General features: G+C 38.6%; 1 protein-coding gene across 1 annotated transcript; it reads left to right on the forward strand.

Annotated features, from left to right (window-relative positions):
- The first annotated feature begins 1,780 nt into the window (after positions 1 to 1,780).
- LOC123234308 (bone morphogenetic protein 2-like) lies at positions 1,781 to 9,575 on the forward strand. The gene is made up of 5 exons (XM_044660221.1): positions 1,781 to 2,051; positions 5,171 to 5,313; positions 6,445 to 6,561; positions 7,031 to 7,235; positions 9,127 to 9,575. The coding sequence occupies exons 1-5, from the start codon at positions 1,781 to 1,783 to the stop codon at positions 9,573 to 9,575; spliced, it is 1,185 nt and encodes a 394-aa protein (XP_044516156.1).
- Positions 9,576 to 15,016: the final 5,441 nt, after the last annotated feature.

The following is a 15,016-nucleotide window of genomic DNA, read 5'->3' on the forward strand; positions in this document are numbered from 1 at the left end:
AGAGAGAGAGAGAGAGAGAGAGAGAGAGAGAGAGAGAGAGAGAGAGAGAGAGAGAGTTAGTTTAGTTTCCTTAACTGTAAAATGAGAATAATAATAGCTACTTTAAAGAATTATTGTGAGGATCAAATGAGATAATATTTGTAGAGCTCAGCACAGTGCCTGGCATATAGTTGGAACTGAGTGAGAGTGTTTCTTTCCCTTTCTCCCTGTTTTTTGAATTCTAAGCAAGGTCTCTCAACTCAAGGTCTAGAAATCTGGTTAAATTAAAAAATACATTTCATTTTAATTGGTTTTTTTGGTAATCCTATTTTACTTTATGTACTTAAAATATTATTCTGCATAGGGGTCCATAGTTTTACCAAACTGCCAAGAAGGCTATACAAAAGGTTAAGAACCTCTCTTCTAAAGAAATGTATTTTTTCTTTTTCATTGATTCATACTTTTTGTTTCGATTCAATCTCACTTCTCACCTTATACCCCCAAATTCCCAGGTAATATCATCTATATGCATCAACAAACTACATGCCATGAAATATTTGGCTAAAGTTTTGATATCTCCTAAAGTTGGCTTTATTTGCATGGTTATAGTAGTGTATTTCATTTTTTTTGCTTATGTTTTCTTCCTTCTTTTACCACTTTATACTAGATCCTTCATTTTTCTTTCTTATAACATACTATATAGTGCAGTGATTTTCCAGCATATCCATATATCATAATTTGTCCATCTATTCTCCACTATTCCGGCATTTCCCTCTAATTTTTTTTGTTATCACAAATAATGCTGCTACTAAGGTATTTGTACATCTGAGCTAATGGTGTATGTTCTTAGGTATGTGGTCCCAGGAGTAGAAACTCTGGGTCGAGGGTATGACATAGCACACTTTCCTAAAGCAGAAAGCAGATTCAATGTCTTGCTCCTGGTGCTGACAATCACCAATGTTGAAGCATCTGGACTTGGCCCAATATCTGAATTATCTCAGTAAATGGAAAGCTCATTGAGCTGGGTATCATGGGATCATATAGCATCATTGATATAGAGCTAGAAAGAACCTTAAAGGTCATCGAGTCCAAGTCTCTCATTTTGTAGAAGAAGAAACAATCCTAGAGAGGTGAGATGACTTACCCAAAGTCACACAAATAACAAGTACTAGAGTAGAGTTCAAATATGAGCTCTTGGACTCCAAATCCAGTCGTTTCCACTGGTCTATCAGCCTGCAGGTACTTTTTGCTGGCTTTTCTGGCTAAAACAATGGACCGGATACTGTCACAACTGACCTTTGCCACTAACTATGACCTTAGTCACTTATAACTGCTGGAACTCCCCTTTTCCCCATTTCCTCTGAGGATCCATGAAATAACATTGTAAACTCTTGGAATTCTGGCTCTCAGACAGCAGCCTACCAATTTTACCTAGAGCATCTTCATTTAGGAAATGAAAGTTACCTATCTACTCTACCTTTCCTTGCTGGACACAGGAATTCTTTCCTTTTGGCCTTTTGTCATACAAATATGCATCCCTCCACAGGACCCTATGATTATGAGTTTGTTCAGTGCCTTATCTGGTGGTAATCTAATCTGGTCTTGTTCCAAATCTTAATGGGAAATGAGTGCAACAAGGCATTAAACATCCATTCCTTGCCCTGGAGCTGCTTATGGCTTAATAAAACCCTTGATATCTCAGGTACCTGATTAGGTAGTGAAGCATCAAGACCTCTGAGGCTCTGCTATTATTAGTTCTTCTGCTCTGACCTGCCTAGGTGGGCTCTGCTGTCCAGGTACAATGGAGATAACTTTTATTTGGAAGTACCTGATGCTTCTATTTTGCTTCTCAGGGACCCACTCAACACCCCAGAGGAACTGGAAGTTGAAAATGTTAATTGATGAGATGGAGCACCTCTTTACTGTGGAGGAATTAGACCACAAATCTGGGGGTCCTCGGAGGCCACCCACATTCATGACTAACTTATTCCATCGAGTGGCCCACCCCAATGGCATCAGCAAGACTGAAGGTGCCTTGATAGGAAATATGGTGAGAAGTTTTGAGGAGAAAGGTAAGTGTGCAGATTCTGATTTTCCTAGCCTTTTTGTCTCCTCTAAAAAGAATCTATGATCTTGCTAGGCAAACTAAATGGCTTATTAGGACAGAGCTCTGGACCTGGAGGCAGGAAGATCTCAGTTCACGATCCAGTCCCAGACATTTACTAGCTATATGATTTTGAACAAATCACTCTCAGGATCAGTTTTCTCTTCTGTAAAATGGGGGTAATGATAGCACATTCTCTCCCAGAATTGTTTGTGAGGATAAAATGTAATAATATTTATAAAGCACTTTATAAACTTTAATGTGCTGTATAATGTATCATTATCATTTGTTGTTAGATCATATAATCATAGAATTCTGTGAGTTATGTTTTCAACTCTACCTTGACTTCAAATCCTTACAGATGGACAGGTCAGAAAGAACTGGGGAAATGGTGTTAAGGGATCTGATCTTTTTTTGCCTGAGAGAGGGGAAAAATCTATCAATTTCTGGCAAAGAATCAGGACTAGACCTTGAAAGAAGTAGGATTTTAATTTAGTATCTGTTTTCTTTCTGTGTCTCTGTCTCTTTATGTGTGTGTCTGCCTACCTTTGTCTGTCTGTCTCTCCCTCCCTCTCTATCTCTCTGTCTCTCTCTCTATCTTTTGGTCTCTCTCTGTCTGTGTCTCTCTCTCTCTCTCTGCCTTACTCGTAGATCTTAGAATTATTAATTTAGAACTGAAAGAGGCCTCAGAGGACAACTAGCTCAACTTCTTCATTCATTTTGGGACTATGGCCCATACCATGTAAGTGGCTTACCCAAGATCATGAATATAACAAATGGAAGGATCAGGATTCAAACCCAGGTCTTTTGACTTCAAATAAAAAAAATACATTTTGGTAGATATTTTTTCCCGAGATGATGGGTAGAGGAAGTTGGAATTTTTACCTTAAATGTCTTGGGAGTTGAATTGGTACTGTGTTTATTTATTTAAAGATTGACTGTGGTAAACTTTGAATAGGGAGAGGAAAGGAAGAAAAAGGAGGGAAGAAGAAAGGAAGGGAAGAAACAAGTTATTATTGTTTGCTATATGCCAGTTACTAGACTAAGCACTTTACAACATTATTACATTTGAACCTCTCAGCAACACTGGAGCATAGGTACTATTATTCTATTCATTTTTTAGTTGGGGAAACTGATGTAGGCAGAGGTTAAGTGACTCAGGGGTACATAGCTACAGGGTGTCTGAGGCTGAACTTGAATTTAGGCCTGGTTCCTGGTCCCATCCTTGATGAACTGTGCTCTTAAGTGAAGAAACAGGTCCTGGAGTGACAATGAGACAAATGTATTTGTGTGTCCCCCATTTGGAAAGGGTGGGGGTGAGGAGGAAGAAAGCCTTTTCTGATGCCCCAACTATTAGTGTCCCAACTAAACTACATATTGTCACAAAAATCCATCCCCTGCTCTCAAAGAATTTTCTATCAGTGAAAAAAGTGTACATATTAATAGATGAAGAATACATATAAAGAAAAAACTACCAAATAAATGCAAAGATGAGGGTGGAGGACAAGTAAGAGACTAGTAGTTGGGAGGACAAGGAAAAGCTTTGGATAGAGGATTGTGTCTGATCTCTGTCTTCTATGGAGTGCAAGTGAGGAGGAAGTATATTCCAGGTATGGTGCATAGCCAATGCAAAAGGAGAGATAGGAAATGAAATGCCATGTGTAAGGAAGAGAGAGAAGGCTAGTTTGCCTTGATCATAGTGTTAGGAAATGGGTTTATTATATAATGAAGTTGGATGCATAGGCTGAGGCCATATTGTGAGGGGTTTTAAAGTTAAACAATGGAATTAAAATGTTATACTAGAGGCAATAGGAAGCTACTATTTTATTGATATGAGCAGGGAGAATTACATGGCCAAATATTAACTTTAAGGGAAATCATTTAACACCTGGATGAGGGGTGGATTAGAATGGAAGGGAGAGATTTGAGTCAGGGAGACTCATTAGGAATTTATTGAAATAATCTAGGTGACAGAAGGCCTGAACTAAGGTGCTTGCTATATGAGTAGAGAGAAGGGGCTAGATGCAAGAGATAAGGTGGAGACAGAAATGGTGAGGTTTGCCAATTGAGTGGATATGAAGGATGAGGAAGATTGGGGAGTCAGGGATAACACTGAGTTTATAAACCATGTTGAATGGAAGAATAATGGTACCTTTGGAAGAAATAAGGATGTTTGAAAGGGGGAACTGAAGAAGGAGAAAGAGGGATAGTCAACAGTGCCAAAAGCCTCAGAAGTCAAGGCAGATAAAAACTAAGAACAGTTTCAGCAGAATGATTAGACTAGAAGCCAGGTTGTAAAGAGTTAAGAAGTGACTAGATAGGAATTAGAGGCAACGAATATAGATAGTTTTTGAAAATTTAATTTAATTTTTTTAAGGGAAATGGAGGAGAGATGTAGGACATGAACTTTAAATAATGATAGGATTGAGTGAAGATGTTTTTAAAGGATGAGGTAGACTTAGGCATGTTTGATGATAGTTGGAAAGAAATCAATAGATATGGAGAGGTTGAATATTTTAGTAACTAGGACCAACTGAGGTGCCAATTTTCTGGAGAATGTGAGAGGGGAAGGATTTAAGAGCACATGTAGAAGGGATTGGTTTTTCAAGAAGTACAACCACACTATCAGAAACTTAGAATTGAGGATGTTAAGGGGCTTTGAGATAAAGAAAAAGGGAGAATAGGGACACAACAACTAGTGGCTTTTATTTTCTTAATAAGATTAGAGGTTCTCAGCTGAGAAGGAAGGGAAAGTATAGGAGGCTTGAGGAAAGGAGAGATTTTGAGTATCTGACAAGAAGTAACAAGTAAAATCTCAGGGGTAATGTATATCTCCAGGGCACTCAAAATTAATCTCCTTTCTTTTTATATTCTTCCATTTAACAGTGCCATTCAGCTGCTGTTGACAGTCTACTATTGTTTCACCCAGGCCTGTTCTTTGAACCTCCTTCATACGTTTAATTTTTGACATTAACTGGCAAGATGACCCCTCAGCCCACCAAAACCTACTGGGTGTTCCATAATCACGTTGATTGCTATTCATGAGGACACTCATTAATATAGCTTTTCTTCACTGGTCTTTTGCAGTACACATCAACCAGTCTCATTTTTTCTTCAACCTCTCTTCTGTTGGCCAACATGAGAAGATATTACGAGCTGAACTCCATGTATTTAAACTCAGCCAATCGCAAGAGCTCTTGAGTGAAGATAAGATTGTTCATTACAGTAGAGTAAGTAAGAGTATCTTTTGTCATGGAATCATGAGGTTATCTCTAGAGTGAGAAAAATCTTTAGAGGTCATGTAGTCAACCCAGAATCATTTTAAAGATGAAGAAATGGAGGCCATGGGTGTCAAGCCACTTGTCCAAGTACATGTGAGTAGTAAGCAGGAGAAACAGGATTTCAATCTAGGTTCTCAGATTCCAAATCCAGTTTTTTTTCCATTACAACTTGCTACCAGATGTGTGAAATGATGATTGATGGTTATAAATATTGAAATTAAGTTAGTGTCATTCTCACCTATCAGAAAACATAATTAATAACCCCCAAATCATAGAGATAAAACTCATTTTTTTGATCTGATAAAAATGAAATTGTCAAATGTACCTAAATGTATCCATACAGTCTGTATATATGGTATATTCTAGTCAAAACTATACTGAACATAGTTGAGAGAAAGGATTCTCTCAAGGTTGGGAAAGGGTGATTGGATTTAATTAGGATACAAACTCTTCCATTGGTAAAGAATAATAATTCATCTGTGACTCATAGTCTTAATGAATTGCCAGGAGAACTGAGATCAAATGACTTATCTGGAGTTACAAAGCCAGTATGTGACAGAGGTGGGCCTTGAATACTGACTTCATGGCCAGCCTTCTCTATCAAGCTGTGTCTTTTGGAAGCTTGATAATTGGAAGAAATGTAAGGAAAAGGGATAAATGGTACTCTTTAGGACATTCCTCTTCTGACTTGTTCAGTATTGTTTCTAAGGGTATCAGAGTGGTAAGTGGCATCTAAAGAAACTCTGCAGCTGGAAGAGAAGTATTAGAGTGGAGTCAGTCAGGATTTAGGTAACTGTAGAAGATGTGGGATAATGAATGGGAACAGGGAAAAAGGAGAGAGAGAAGCTATAGCTTCCTAAGAGGAGAGGCAATTTTATATTTCAAAGAAGAAAGAGGACTTTGTCCTTCAAACCAATTAGAATAGTTCTTGGTGGCTTGGGGTTCTAACAGGATAAAGTCCCAGAATGACAAGACTGTTTTAACTCAAATTTCTAAAGAGAATCTCTGAGCTTATCTGCTAACTTATCCGTGAGTGTATAATAATTATCATGTGGTTATTGTTTTGCTTTTTGTTCCCAGGTGGAAGTCCATGAACTTTTAGGTCCCACAGCAGAGGCTGAACGTGGTAGTCTCCTTACATCTAGGAATCTTCCTCTGAAGTCAGAAGGCTGGCTGGTATTTGATGTCACTGAGACGGTGAGTGGAAAAAATGAACTTTTAAATTATGGGAAGGAACTCAGGAATAAGGATGTCTTGAGATGATGGAGCAAGAATGTCTAGGATTCCCAGTCAAGGTTAAAACAGAACATTGTCTCTGTTTAAGTCAGTGGTGGGTTTCTGAATAATAGAGCAACACTGCATGTGTTCCAAGTAGCATTATGGATTATAAATTTTTTTTTTTTGGAGGTGGTGGTGGTGGTGGTAGTGGTGGAGCTCCAGACTTGTGATTTCATCAGTGTGATAGAACTGCTGATATACAATCTTCTTCCACTGATGTAGAAATACAAGTTACTCACCACTTATAATCTTGGAGAGTTGCTCGGTGTCCAATGGGAGGGGTTCAGCAAGTTGCCCATGTTCATATAACTAGCCTAGATCAGAAGCAAGACTTAAACTCATCTTTTCCTAATTTTGTCTGCTTCACCATCACGTTTCTCATCATTAGGTAAATGATTGGGTCCATGGCAACTTTTCTGACCGGAGCTTTTTGGTACTTACAACGAAGAATGTTGGCCCCCCTTTGAATTATAGCTATCATAGAACTGACCGAAAATGGAAGAATAAGGAGAACAGGAATTCCTTACTTGTTCTCTTCACCGAAAAAGAAGACCATGAACCTCTTAGAAGTGGATACCTGGCACCACCATTGAGTAAGAATTACTTTAAGGGAGGATCTTTTCATTGGTTCACTTAGAAGTAAATATTCTTGTCATTTGCCAATTAACCTCACCAAACACTCATGGAATTCATGTCAGTCAGCAACACTAGTTCTTAGAGCACTCTAGTGCCAAACACATTTTCTTACCAATTTAAGTCTAAAATTTTCTGGAGATAGAAAAACAATATCTCTCCTTACCTACCTCGAATGGAGATATTGGAGAAGCTTAAGTTGGGGAAGCCGAGGAAGCTGGTTTTGGGGAAAGAGGCTGAGAAACAAGCCAAGAGCATCTTGGAGTGGGTTGGCTAAGTTAGCTTGGATTCCATCTTGTTGGGTGGCTATGAGCCAAGCTCATGGGCTAGATTTATAAATGGGCCAGTTAACTGTGCTCTGCAATTACAGCCAATACCTGACCCTTAGTTAGCCATTTCAAAAATATAAGTCATTGATCACAAATAAATCCGTGCAAAGAAGAGCACAAAACCATCCTTATTTGTCGGAAAATAACCCAAAAGTTCTGTCTTGATATTGGTTTAATATCAATTATTAATCAATAATTGGTTTTTAAGAGAATAAAAATTAAAATTCTAAGTACATAAACTAGGAGTTAGATGGGTGGCTCAGTGCATTGAGAGCCAGGCCTAGAGTTGGGAGGTCCTAGGTTCAAATCCGGCCTCAGATACTTCCTGGCTGTGTCACTATGGGCAAGTCACTTAACCCCCCAGTTCCTAGCCCTTACCGTTCTTCTGCCTTAAAACCAATACATAGTATTGATTCTAGGATGGAAGGTAAGGGTTTAAAAAATGTATACATTAACTCCTTACGAGTGGATATTGTTACATCGTTTATATTTGCATCTCCAGTCCCTAGCAAGGACTTGATACACAGTAGGCACTTAAAAATTCTGATTGATTGGTTTATCTAAATAATTAGTTATACTTGATCCAGAATTCTTCCCTGAGTTACATTGACACAAACCTTAGTAGGAAAACAAATGTTTTAATTCTCATGAGAACACTTTGCCTCCAATGGAAATATTTCTTGTTTGGGCAAGGCACCCTGCACCATGTCTTGAGATAGAGAAAGACTAGTGAGAAAAAGAGAAAGAGGATTCTTCTAAGATCAGGAGTTTTTAATCAATTTTTGTGTCATGGACCCCTTTGTAATTCTAATGTTCTTTTCAGAACAATGTTGTAAAATTAACAAAATAAAATACATAGCACTATAAAGGAAATTGAATTGCAGTCAGCAAAATAATAGATTGAAATAATTAATAGAACAAGTTCATGGACCCCAGGTAAAGAAACAACCTTGCTCTAGCTAATTTTGTTATCTTTCCCTCTAGCCAAACCTTCCAAAGAAATGGTCTACACCAGTGGTTCCCAAACTTTTTTGGCTTACTGCCCCCCTTTCCAGAAAAAATAATACTTAGCGCCCTGGAAATTAATTTTTTAAAATCTTAATAGCAATTAATAGGAAAGATAAATGCGCCTGTGGCCATCACTGCCCCCCTAGATCGCTGCAGCACTCACCAGGGGGTGGTGGTGCCCACTTTGGGAATCACTGGTCTACACAATGACTAGAGCACACAGAGTTACAAACCGATTTCTTCTTGTCTAACATTTCTTCATTGTGAGCTCCCAGAACGAATCCTATTTCCCAAGGGATCTTCGGAAAGACAGAAAGTAGGATGCAGTAAGTGAGGTGGAGAGGATGGATTAGGAGTTTTAGGATGGAGATGTCAAGTCTAAAGCAGAGTCCAGAAAAATGAGGAGCTAAGAAAGTACATGTGCTAAAGACCCTGCTATCATTTAAAGGTTCACATTAACTGTTGATTCTTCAGTTTCAAGAGACTAAGTCATGCCTTGTGATCTTTTTGGCAGTGTTTCAGCCGGATAGACAGACGAATTCTAGCTTTTTGGATTTCCTTGGACTTGTTGAATCACCTCCCAACGTCAACATCAGCCACGGCATCCGGAAATCCAGAAGCATTGCTAAGAACGAATTTGTTCCAAAGGGCTGCCAGAAAGCTCCTCTTTATGTGGATTTTGAGAAAATAGGGTGGTCAAAATGGGTTATTTCCCCCAAAGGATACCAAGCCAACTACTGCAGGGGAAAATGTTTATTTCCCTTGGGCCATGGGGCAGAGGCCTCCAATCATGCCTGCTTCTTGTCCTTTGTTGTTCGCTTCAAGCTCGACCCAAATGTGTCTAGGCCCTCTTGCGTCCCTAGAAAACTGAATTCCATCAACCTCTTGTATTATGATGATTTAAACAACGTAGTGCTCAAACAGTACAAAGATATGGTGGCTGATAGCTGCAGCTGTCAGTAATAAAAGTCTACTCTTTTGGACCATTCCAGATGTGATTCAGGAGAGACCGATGGGAAAATGAGTGAATGATACCCCAGACTATGGCAAAGCTACTTGTCATTCTTTGCCAGGAGACAGGGATATAGAGAAAAATAGCACAGCCCTGTGGGTCCAAAGTCTGTGCTTCTCTCTTTGCAGGACATTTGGACAAGTTACTTATCTTCTGAATCTCATTTTTCTCCTCTGTAAAATGGATGTTTGGATTCTCTGCATCCCAAAATTGTGGGAGCAAACCTACAAAATGCAAGTGAAAGTACTTTGGAAATTGTAAAGGGGGTTCCAAATGTAAAGTATCGTTGTTATTATAGCTTTCTATGGTTTTCACAGAGGCCCTGCTATTGTATTATTTTTGCTTTTGTTATTGTTTAGGCATTTTCAGTAATGTCTCACTTTTCATGAGCCCATTTGAGATTTTCTTGGCGATGATAGCAGAGGGGTTGACCATTTCTTTTTCCAGTTCATTTTATAAATGAGGAAACCGAGGCAAACAGGGTTTAGTGACTTACCCAAGATCACGCATCTAGGAAGTGTATGAGGCCAGATTTCAATTCAGGAACATGAGTCTTCTTGACTCCAGGTCCAACACGCTAGCCACCCACATGCCCTTATTAAGTGATTACTATATATGCTAAGTGCTAGGCAAAGGAAGGCAAAAAGCATGGTCCCTTGCCCTCAAAGGGAATTTACAATTAAATGACAATTTAATTGGGGAGAAAACATTCTGTTAAACTATATACATACAGATCTATGCTGTGCAAATAGGAGAAATCTCAGAGGGAATGCATTGTGGTTGGGGGTGGTGGTAAGAATTGAGAAAGACTTCTTGTAGAAGGTAGAATTTGAGCTGTGTCTTAGGGAAAGGAAGCCAGAAAAAGCAGGAAGTGGAAGTAAGGAGGCAGAGCATTCCAGGCTTGGGATTCAGCCAGGGAAACATTCCAGAGAGGGAAGGTCAGTGAGGCTGGACTGCAGAGTCTGTGGAGGAGCATAAAGTGTAAGAAGATTGGAAAGTCAGAAAAGTCCTGAAAACTTTAAAAGCCAACCAGAGGATTTTATATTTGATGGAAAGTTGTCCTTGTCCTTAAAGCCCCATCTTATAATCCTACAGGGATTTTTAGAAAGGGAAAGAGAAGGAGTGAGCAGGGGAGAGGAGACATGAGGGAAACGTTATCTTTTCATGGACTTTTAAAGCTCATCATTGTTTTGATATTTAGTTATGAATGAGCTCCCTTTATTTTAACTGCCTGAAAAAGAGATCCTGAGCTAATTTTCCTGAGGCCAGAGTTTGCCAGAAGGAGTAAGGGGGCTCTATATCCTTGGGAAGAGATGGATGGTTTTGCTGGGCTCAGCCAGGAGGAGTATACAAAATATGGATTAAATCTGGTCCTTGCCCTCAAGACACCTTGCTTCTGTGTCTATTGCTCTCTCCCCTGATGGCTAAGACAAGTGTGGACAAAAGGGTGCCCCTTCCCATCCCTTCCCAGGTGCCAGCTGCTACCAACCTGTAGGATCCTTGAGGAACTTAGCTATTTGTAACAGCTCACTCCCTTACATGTATTTGTATTCTTAGCACTTAATATGATGCCTGGTACTAATCATTTAATAAATCACTTAAAGTAATCACTTAATAAATGCTCTATCTGCATACATGAATATACATATATGTTTTTATTTATTCAAACACATTATAAATATATTTGCTTATATATGAATATAAATATATATTTCTACATTTATATTTTCTATATTCTATATTCTCTCTCTAGGGAAATATAAACATATATTTCTACAAGTATAAATATTTAAATTTACACACTAGAAACATATTATAAGCTTGTGGTTATATAATATGATTATATATGCATAAATATACACATGTATCTATTTTATGAATACATATTCAGAAATATGTAAATGTGTTCACAAACATATATGTCTTCTGTAGAGGTGAGGTGGGACAGGAGATAGAATGTTGGACCTGGGGTTAAAAAGATCTGAGTTCAAATTTGGCTTCAAATATTAACTAACTCTATAACCCAGGACAAATCACTTAACTTCTGTTTGCTTCAATTTTCCTCTATAGCAGAATGGGGATTATAACACTACCTACCTCCAGAGGTCTTGTGAAGGATTAAATGAGAAATTTGAGATTATGTGAAATGAGATATCTGTAAAGAGCTTAGCATAGTGCCAGGTACACAGCAGGTACTTAATAAATGCTTTATTCCCTTATCATTTTACTCCAACTCTACATCTTTCACCTAAGACTTTCAGCTTTGGGGAGGTAATGCTTCAGTGACTTTCTCATAGACTCATGCCATTCATTGGGTAGTTAGGTAGCCTGGAGTCAGGAAGACTTAACCTTTCTGAGTTCAAATGTAGCCTCAGACACTGGCTATGTGACCCTGGACAAGTCACTTAATACTGTTTGCTTCGATTTCCTCATCTATAAAATGAACCAGAGAAGGAAATGGAAAACCAGTTCAGTGTCTTTGCCAAGAAAACTCCAAATGGCATCATGCTGACTGAAAAATGACTTAATAATAAAGCTACCTCACAGGGTTGCTATGAAATCTAAGTGAGATAATGTACGAAGTGTGTTTTCTGACCACACATCTAATATTTTTATTACTAGATGTTAAGGTCCTTGGGGGTGGGGATCTGACTTGGAACAACTGATAGATGGCCTACTTTAGGGGCCTCCATGGAAAAAGATCTCAAGCCCTCTGAAATTTAGAAAAAATATTTCTGGAATTGCTGTAGCCAAAACCCTCAATACATGGTGGCCAACCTTCCTTCCAGTAATGAGTGTTTCCACATTTACCTAAATTGGTTCTCAGATAGCAGATCCATAATTCACCATCATAGCCATTCACCAAGTCTTTCCAGTCTGGCAGGACCTGCCAGAGCTTGTGTTCCACTGGACCAAGGTCATCCATGGAATGAATGGTAGAAGCAGGATCTAAGGAAGCCAAGTCCTCTGGCTCCAAATCTAACAAGTTCACAGAGAAATAAATATAGGAATATGCAAAATATAAATAAAAATTGATTTAGGGATAGGTTGGTGCTAACCATGGAGTGTGGAGGGAATGAGTGAAAGGCTGCTTGAAAGAGATGGCAACGGGGCTGAGGGGAGAAAGGGATGGGTGGCAGCCTGTGCAAAGGCATAAAGAAGGTGAACGCGAGGCAGGAATGAGGGATGGGGACAATGATTAGGGCAATTTGGCTGGAGCACTAGAACCCCAATTTTGCCTTCTCTAATCCACTGCTGGTCCATGAATTGGATTTGTTGCCCATTGATGCTTACTTAATTGAGTTACAGGGCCCAAAATGGAATTTTTCTGAGGACTACCAGAAAGGGAGTTCTGCTTCTCCATGTCTTATAACGTAAGAATCACAATTCATATTTATACAACCCTTTACTTTTTACTTAGCACCTTCCTTACAAATTGACAGTGAACTGGGTAGTATGAATATTTTTGCCTCAATCCTACAGATGAGGAAACCAAAGCTTTGAGAATTAGATATCTTACTTTATGTCTATACATATGTTTCTGAGGTAGGATTCAAAGCTAGATCTCTTAATTTTAAGTTCCATTATATTACATGACTATAGAGAGTAAAGGGAAAGAGAAACATGCATATATTAAATGCCAAGTAAATAGTATCTCATTTGATACTTCCAATAGCCCTGGAAGGTAGGCACTATTATTATCCCCATTTTACAACTGAGGAAACTGAGGCATGCACAGGTGACTTGCCAAGATCACACAGCTAGCAAATATCTAAAGCCAGATTTCAGTTCATCTACCTGACTCTAGGCTCAGTGCTCTATCCACTCAGTGCCACCAGTTTTACTAGAATAAAGGAGATCCTAGGACTAGTAGTACTAGTTCTGGTTCTACCACTTACTAGTGCTATGATATTGAAGAAGTATCTGGACCTCACTGTCTTCACCTGTAAAATAAGAGAACTGATCTAGAATTGTATAGGGTTCCTCTCATCTTTAAGATTTGATTACCTTTGTTCTTTTTTCCATGTTTTTGAAGAGCATGGCCAGGGCCATATTACAAACAGAGAGATTTGGCTTCTTCAAGGTAAAGTTGGACAGGGAGGAAGAGGAAAGGAGAAATCTTTTTATTTTCTCTTCTTCCCCTACCCTGCATCCCATCTTATGTCATATTGCCTTCTCCAGAACATAAATGCCAAGTAAAAGCATTAAAAAGTATGTAAGTAGGAATAATTGAAAGACCTTTGCTAGAATGGAAACTCTACTTTTAATTTCTGTCATATCCAGTTGCCTCATAATTAAGGTATATAGAATTGTATCACGAGGATAGAGGGCTATTCATATCCTGGAAGGATCTCTCCAGCCTTTTTGTTCCTCACTCCACCCCCTTCAGTATCTCTCTTCCTCCTGGGACTGTAGAAATGGCTTGAAAGGCACCAAGAAAGCCTCATAAAGACAGAAACATATGCCCATTAAATTACGGCTGAAAGGGACCTTCTTTGTTATGTCAGCCTCAATTTTCTCCTCTCTAAAGTGGAGAAAGTAATACCAGTTACATAGATTTGTTGGAGGGACTTTATTGTTAGAAGGGAGGTTTCTATTGGGAGCTAAGAAAAGTAACTGAAAAAGTGATAGTAATGTAAAATAAAAGAAAATGTAAGCTTGATGATGGGACATACTCCTTTTTTTCCCTTTTCAAAACTTTATCTTATTTTATTCTCAATGAACAAGCTTTTGCTTTCTCCTCCTCCTATGAAACATGTCCTTTGGAAAAAGAAAGAAGGACTAGCAGCAATGCAATAATCCAGGACAACTCTGAGGGACTTATGAGAAAGAACACTATTCACATCCAGAGAAAGAACTGTGGAAGTAGAAACACAGAAGAAAACCAACTGCTTGATCACATGGGTCGATGGGGATATGATTGGGGATGTAGATTCTAAATGATCACTCCAGTGCAAACATCAGTAATATGGAAATAGTTCTTGGATTATGACACATGTAAACCCCAATGGAATTACACATTGGCTATGGGAGGAGGGTGGGAGGAGAGGAGAGAAAGAACATGAATCATGTAATCACAGAAAAGTATTCTAAATTAATCAATTAAATAAAATTTTCAAATGAAAGAAAAAGAAAGAAGGAAAAGCAAAACATGTGTGACAAATATGCAGTTAAGCCAAATAAATCACTGTATGTTTTGTTCAGCATCTTGAGTCTATCTCCTCTCTGTCTTTATCATTGGTCCTCTTAAACTAAGTTTAGTCATTAGTCTCTCAAATTTGTCTTTACCATGTTATGGTTATTGTATAATTTGTTATTTCTGGCTATTTGCTTCACTTTGCATCAGTTTATAAAAATCTTGCCAGATTTTTATAAAACCATCTCTTTGACC

This window comes from Gracilinanus agilis, chromosome 2 (assembly GCF_016433145.1).
Source record: "Gracilinanus agilis isolate LMUSP501 chromosome 2, AgileGrace, whole genome shotgun sequence".
Taxonomy (NCBI): Eukaryota; Metazoa; Chordata; class Mammalia; order Didelphimorphia; family Didelphidae; genus Gracilinanus; species Gracilinanus agilis.